The sequence below is a fragment of the Pongo abelii genome, chromosome 8 (genome assembly GCF_028885655.2).
Source record: "Pongo abelii isolate AG06213 chromosome 8, NHGRI_mPonAbe1-v2.0_pri, whole genome shotgun sequence".
NCBI classification, from domain to species: Eukaryota; Metazoa; Chordata; class Mammalia; order Primates; family Hominidae; genus Pongo; species Pongo abelii.
This window is the reverse complement of record NC_071993.2, coordinates 689,118-696,384: the sequence shown is the minus strand read 5'-3', so window position 1 is coordinate 696,384 and position 7,267 is coordinate 689,118. Positions and strand designations below refer to the sequence as shown.

The window sequence follows — 7,267 nt, the reverse complement described above, 5'->3', positions numbered from 1 at the left end:
CCCCGGCTGGTAGGGGCTCCGGTCGAAGCGGGGTGAAGGGGTTGGGGGATAGGGGGGTGGGGGCAGGGGGTAGGGGGTGGGGGGAGGGACCTGTGTTCCTGCGGCCCACTCTGAAAGGGGAGTGAGTGCAGCTGGGCCTCAGGGAGCCAGCGCTGGCCAGTGTCCCGTGGAGGACGGAGAGGCGAGGAGGTCTTTAGGAAGCTCTGGGCCTAAGGGAGGGGCCGGGCTGGGAAGAGGGGGTACAACGATGAAAAGGAGGCCAGGTGGTCGGGGCTTTGTGCAACAGACTGGGGAGGATGTGTGGAGACAGAGGAAGAAGATGATGAAGACAACGGGGGCAGTTCTGAGAAGCTGGTAGATACTAAGAGTCACTGGAAGCAGCTGGCTTCATTTAGGGTTTGTGGCGTTTGGGGTGTCTAGGGGCTTCCAGGGAAGTTTGCTCAGTGGACAGTTGGAGATGCGAGGGCCTCCCCAGATGGTCAGGACTAGAGGCACAGACGGGGCTTCAGCCTCGCCGAGGTGGCACTGAGGCTGGGAGCTGATGGCCCCGCAAGGAGGAGGGTGGGAACCCTGGGGCCTGCAGCCTGTCCCGGGAGGGCTGGAGCCAGGCTTTTCGGGCCCACCTGGCATTTGGAGATTAGGTGACCCAACCTTGTCCTCCCATCCCCTTTTCACAGATGGGGACACTGACCCTCCAGGCAAAGGCTCAGAGTCGCTCAAGGTCATCTGCTGGTCGCTGCATTCGAAACTTCCAGCCTAGCGCTCCGTCTCCGCCTCTTAAAATGTTCATTAGCAAAAAACCAGCCCTCCAAGACCCGGGGCACCGCGAGTTTTCGCGCAGACGTCAAGCTGCGGCTCCAGGACGTGATTTTCGCAGGGAGCCGGGTGGACTAGGCTCTGGGGCCGGGCCCGCAGGCTCCGCTGGACGCGCAGAGCCCAGGACAGACAAGACCGCCCCGCCCCGCCCCGCCCCGCGGGCTCCGCGCCCCCAACCCGCCCCCGAGCGCGCCCCCGGGAGCGCGCGCTTCGCCGACGCGGCCGTGCGCCCCCCCCCCGCGCGCCCCCCGCGCGCTCCCGCTCCTGCGCGTCCTCGCGTCCCCCGCGCGCGCCTCGCCCCCGCGGCCCCGTGACGCGCGCGCGCAGAGACGCTCCCGCCGGGCCGGGGCCCAGAGCAGCAGGGCCGGGAGCAGCAGGGCCGGGAGCAGCAGGGCCGGGTCCGCAGCGCCTGCGGGGAGGGGCCGAGCGCGCGCGGGGCGGGCCGGGGCCCGTGGGGCGCGGGGGCGCGCGAGGCGGCCGTGGCGGGGCCGCGCTGAGGACGCGCCGAGGGGAGGGAGGTCCCTGCGCGCCCGCCGCCCGCCTCCCGCGCCCGCGCCGCCGCCTCCTCCTCGGTGCGGTTCCGCCGGGCGCGAGGAGCCGCCGAGACCTCCGCCTGCGAACAAAGAGGAGGCCGTGCGGGGCGCGGCGCCCGCGGAGCATGGCGGACCGCAGCCTGGAGGGCATGGCGCTGCCCCTGGAGGTGCGGGCGCGCCTGGCCGAGCTGGAGCTGGAGCTGTCGGAAGGTAACCGGGCCCCCGCCCCGGGCCGGGCTGCGCTGTCACTGGGGAGGGCCGCGCGCGGAGGGCTGGGGGCGCGGGGCCTGCGGCGGGGCGGGGGCCGGGCCCGGAGGGGGAGGTGCGACCCCAGCCCGGAGCGTGCGCGTCCCCCGGACCCCCAGACCCCGCGCCCTAGGGACGTTTGTGAGGCCGCGATCCCCCGCGCTCTGGGGACGTTTGTGAGGCCGCGATCCCCCGCGCTCTGGGGACGTTTGTGGGGCCGCGATCCCCCGCGCCCTGGGGAGGTTTGTGGGGCCGCGATTCCCCCGCGCTCTGGGGGTGTCTGTGGGGCCTGGGATCCCCCCGCGCTCGGGGGGTGTTTGTGGGGCCGCGATCCCCCGCGCCCTGGGATGTTTGTGGGGCCGCGATCCCCCCGCGCCCTGGGGGTGTCTGTGGGGCCTGGGCGCCGCGCGGGGACGCAGGATGCAGCGGGCCCGGCGGGATCGGCCTTCCCGTGCGCTCTGCGCTGGAGCCGCGGCGTCCTTGGTGCAGCAGCGCGGTGCGCGCCACCTCCTCGCTGGGGGTTCGGCCTGGAACGCCCGGCCTGATTTCAATGCGAAACTTGTCGTTGGACCCCGGGTTCGATCTCTGGTGGCTCAGGCCGTGCAGCGGTCCTGGCGCGGCCCGGGGGATCCCACCCCCATTGTTCGCGGGCGCTGCGCGGGGAGGGCTGGGCGGAATCGTCAACCTCCCCCCGGGCCGGGCTCCGGCCTTGCCGTCCTGGTCCTGTCGTAGGAGGGTTTGTGGCAGATCAGCCACCGCGGTCTCATGGAGGGTTGTGTACGCCTCTTATTTGCTCTTCATGGCGGAGATCATGTGCTCAACTGTCATAAGTTTCAGATCGGGCTTTGCCAGGTCTTTTCCCCAAAACCACTGAAGTTCCCAAATCTGAAATGTTTGATGTGTATTTAGCCGTCTCCGGGCTCATCCTGGTCAGGCCATTCCTGTAACGTGGGGTGGGGTGGGGGTGGGCCGGCGCGTCTCACATTTATATTTGGAGCAGTTTAGCATGGTGAACTTTTTTTGGGTAACGGTTTTGTGAGGGCCGGCAGCCAGAAAGTAAACTCATTCGTGCCAATTTTCACCAGCAGGGAGGAGCTGGTGTTGACTTTGTTTTCCTTTTTAACACTTTCAGGGCAAAGAAGGGAGTGAGCAGGGGCCATGGTGTGCAGCCAACTGCCTTTCCAGACTTCTGGGGACGGGAAATGGTCCTGTTTTTCAGTTTCAGATGTGGGGTTCCGCGAGGTGTGTCAGTGTCCTGTAACGTGACACAGTGAGGGGTTGGGGGGGGAAGGACAGAATCTTCCAGGCCTGTGGGCTTGGCTGCTGCCCTCCTGAAGAGCTGAGGATGAGGAGGGCATGGCTAGGAGGCGAGAGATGCCATGTGCAGGGTTCGGATGTAAACTGGTAAGTAAATTGTGCAGTGCAGACCGCTGGTTTGGTGGGTAAGGAGAGTATCATTTGCAAAAGGCCCACCCTGGTTATCTGATTGTGTCAGCCTTGGGTAGGTTTCCTGGCTCACGTCTCGGCCCAGGTGCACCCCTGCCTGCAGCACCTGCCGTGTTCGCTGTCTCAGGACAGAGACTTCTGTGCTGCCTGCATCACACTGACGTGAAGTGTCAGTGCCCCATCCATGTCAGCAGAGCGTTGCGCCCCTGAGCTCAGCAGGGCGAGCCCCATCTGAGGCTCCCCCACCCACTGCCAGCCCAGAAGTTGGACCCACATTTGTTCCCAGAGTCTGGGATGTCGCTGGGAACGGGTGTCCTGTGTTGGGCATTGTGGCCTTTTGAGGTGATGACACTTGCCTGTCAGTTGCTCTTGGAGGGTGAGTGATACTGTCTTGCTGCCCAGACAATGGCAAAGCCACTTTCGACGAAGGTGTGCTCAGCCGAATTCCCCGTGAACACCTTGCATCTGTACAGGTTTTTTAAAAAGGGCTTAATGAGTTTCTTATTGAGAGACCAGGCAGAGAAAGGGGTGTGTGTGTTTGCATGCAGGAAGCCTAATTATGTTTTTTCCTTCCACATGAATCTTGCTGAGATCTGAGCTACACATTTAAGAAGAAAGGGTGAGAGGGTTGCTCCGTGGCTCTATTCAGCCTCTCTGCACCCTCCGGCCTGTGCTGGCCCCACTGCCTCATCTGTTCGCTGGATGGTCTTTAACTTTGCTGTGAAGTGTGGGTTTGCCCAGGTTGAGTTTATGGGGGTAGTGCTGTAAGGTCATTTGGAATTCTCTGTCTCATAACCACATAAAACAGTTTTACGGGCTTAGATGAATCAACTTGTTTTCCAGTATTGCTTAATAGAAATCCAAGAATTGAAGGATCAAAAATCTGTGTTTCTTTATGTTATTGGACTTCAAAAATTCCTCAACATATCTGCTTTCAGAGTGAAAGCTGAAAACAGCTGTTAATGCTGAATTATTTCCCATCTTCAATCAAAATTCAAGTGGAGAGAATTCTTTAAGTTGGTTGTCATCATTTTATTAAAATATCAGAAAATATTATAGAAACATATGTGGAATTTCCAGTGCTCATTTCCTACAGAGGAGGATGGAAAAAGTTCCGTTTTAAGCACATAACATAGACTGAAGGAAAGAGTAGAGCATTCCCCTGAGGTTCCTGCATGGACTGCCAGCCTGCATGGGTCATGTGTTGTGTAGGTTTCTAGACCCTGGTCCAGTTCTGCTGGGGCGCCCTTACATGCACTGCTGGTGTCCTGCTTTGCGGGGCTGCAGGGGCACTTCCTGCTGCGGGCCAAGGGCTCCATCCTTCTTCCACTGCCCGTCCCTGCCCCGTGCCACCTGATGCCCCTCACAGGGGAAGGTGAGGCCAGCTCACACCACAGAGCACGCGGCCAGCAAAACACAAGGGCTCTCTGTGGGGAGAAGTGCTGGGCAGCCCTCTGTGGGAGCTGATTGCCTCCAATCCATGTGGGGTTACATTCAGGGTGTGGGGCCAGGGGAGTCATCTCCTCACATACTTGGGTCTGAGTGTGAGCCAGGGAGGAGGCCACGCAGGTAAGGAGGCTGTGCGGGTGGGGAGGCTGTGCAGGTGTGGAGGCTGTGCGGGTGGGGAGGCCACACGGGTCAGGAGGCTGTGCGGGTGGGGAGGCTGTGCGGGTGGGGAGGCTGTGCGGGTGAGGAGGCCGTGCGGGTGGGGAGGCCACGCGGGTCGGGAGGCCACACGGGTCGGGAGGCCGTGCGGGTGGGGAGGCCACGTGGGTTGGGAGGCTGTGCGGGTGGGGAGGCCGGGCGGGTGGGGAGGCCGTGCGGGTGGGGAGGCCGTGCGGGTCGGGAGGCCGTGCGGGTGGGGAGGCCGTGCGGGTCGGGAGGCCGTGCGGGTCGGGGAGGCTGTGTGGGTGAGGAGGCCGTGCGGGTGGGGAGGCTGTGCGGGTGCGGAGGCCACACGGGTCAGGAGGCTGTGCAGGTGGGGAGGCTGTGTGGGTGAGGAGGCTGTGCGGGTGGGGAGGCTGTGTGGGTGAGGAGGCTGTGCAGGTGGGGAGGCTGTGTGGGTGAGGAGGCTGTGCGGGTGGGGAGGCTGTGCGGGTGGGGAGGCTGTGTGGGTGAGGAGACTGTGCAGGTGGGGAGGCTGTGCGGGTGGGGAGGCCACACGGGGGAAAGCTGTGCTAGTGGAGAGGCCCCGCAGGTGGAGAGGCCATGAGGGTGCGGAGGCTGTGCAGGTGGGGAGGCCACACGGGTCAGGAGGCTGTGCAGGTGGGGAGGCTGTGCGGGTCAGGAGGCTGTGCAGGTGGGGAGGCTGTGCGGGTGGGGAGGCCCCGCAGGTAAGGAGGCCATGAGGGTGGGGAGGCCTCCAGGTGATCTGGAGCCCCTTCTGGGGAGGGTCAAGGAATGAGAGGGCTGTGGTGGCTGCTTTCTCATACTCCTTTCCCCAGAATATTTTCTTCTCCTTTCTCTTCCCTACATTTTTGCCCTTTATAATTGGGTATTCTTTTTTGTGGCTTTAAAGGGCCTAAAAATAATTTCATTAATAACTGATACTTTACATGGAATTGCCAAACAAATTGGAGCGGAAGCAGAAAACTTCCCCATAAAGACAAACTCATGTCTTATTTATTTTTTAATTTTTGAGACAGGGTCTCACTCAGTCTCCCATGCTGGAGTGCAGTGGTATGAGCTCAACTCACTGCAACCTCCGCCTCCTGAGTTCAAGTGGTTCTCATGCCTCAGCCTCTTGAGTAGCTGGGATTACAGGTGCCTGCCACAATACCCGGCTAATTTTTGTACGTTTGTAGAGATGGGGTTTCCTCATGTTGGCCAGGCTGGTCTCGAACTCTTTACCTCAGGTGATCTGCCCGCCTCGACCTCCCAAAGTGCTGGGATTACAGGTATGAGCCACTGTGCCCGGCCTCATGTCTTATTATTATTATTATTATTTTAAAAAAGATTGCATTTAGCTGTTGATTCAAATTAGGAAGTAAGTGTCTCTGTTGACTGGTCACTGATCTTTTTGGGCAGTGCATGCTTCAGAAGGAGCTCTTTCCCATTTGTTTAGGAGGCGCTGAATTATTTTGATAGAACTCGTAATATAGCCTGCAAAAATTGTTGGTTTTTGGCGGAAGAGAAGTTTTGAAAAATAGGTGCCATGCTTTGCACTCTGTGGCTTTGGTAATTGTCAGCGTGTTCCTTGCCCACTGACTCCATCCTCCATGCTCTGCTCTGCTAATTCATGTAGCCGATTCCTTCAGCGATCAGTTATGCTCCACAGTAGTGCAGCCTAGTGTTTTCTCAGCAGGGGAAGAACCTGCTCGTGGAGGGAGGTGAAGGCTCGCGCATGTGCCAGGTCTTCCTGTGTTGGTTGAGGGACCTGTGTGCGTGTGTTTATATATATATATTTTGTTTGTTTGTTTGTTTGTTTTTGAGACAAAGTTTCACTCTTGTTGCCCAGGTTGGGGTGCAGTGGTGCAATCTCGGCTAACTGCAACCTTCGCCTCCTGGGTTCAAGTGATTCTCCTGCCTCAGCCTCTCAAGTAGCTGGGACTACAGGCACCTGCCACCATGCCCGGCTAATTTTTTGTATTTTTAGTAGAGATGGGGTTTCACCATGTTGGCCAGGCTGGTCTCGAACTCCTGACCTCAGGCGATCCCCCTGCCTCAGCCTCCCAACGTGTTGGGATTACAGGTGTGAGCCACCATGCCTGGCTGTGTGTGTTACTATTAGCACATATGAATACGTGTCAAGTACAGAGACATGGTCTTCACACAGCCTGCATGTTGCTGTCGCCAAAGAGGGGATCCTAAAATGACGGCCCAGTGGGAGGTTGGTAGGTTTTGGGGGTGGCTTTTTCAGAGCACTTGGCACAAGGTCACAGACATTTGTGGCTTTCGAATGGAGTTCTGCCCCTGGCACCCCTAGCCCTGTGCATTTCTTGGAGGTTCCACCCTGCACAGTGAGGAAGTCACACGCCTGTGTAAGAGCTGACCTGGGGGCCACTTTCCAGAGCCTAAGAGAAGGCCCTGAGGACTCTGTACACATTATTTTCATTGAAAAGAAATAGTTTACTCTGAAAAACAAATGTGCAAAAGCCGAGCTTCACTGAGCCTCACGGACAGTTTGTTGTAACTGGGAGGAGGGCGGGAGGGTCAGTGGGTTCAGGAGGGTGAAGTCTTCTTGGCCAGGTAGCGTTGTTACATATATCTGAAAGTCACAGATAACT

General features: G+C 59.6%; 1 protein-coding gene across 10 annotated transcripts in view; it reads left to right on the top strand.

The window, feature by feature from the left end:
• Positions 1 to 1,292: 1,292 nt before the first annotated feature.
• Positions 1,293 to 7,267, top strand: part of DIP2C (disco interacting protein 2 homolog C) — a 407,784-nt gene continuing 401,809 nt past the window's right edge. For 6 of the 10 annotated variants that reach the window (XM_063727460.1, XM_024253579.3, XM_024253578.3 and 3 more), the window contains exon 1: positions 1,306 to 1,559. In XM_063727460.1, the coding sequence (XP_063583530.1) occupies positions 1,475 to 1,559 (85 nt within the window). In that variant the 5' untranslated portion in view covers positions 1,306 to 1,474. Of the gene's footprint in view, positions 1,560 to 7,267 lie in introns of all 10 variants that reach the window. The other 4 variants (XM_063727463.1, XM_024253580.3, XR_010141456.1 and 1 more) reach the window with 4 other exon arrangements.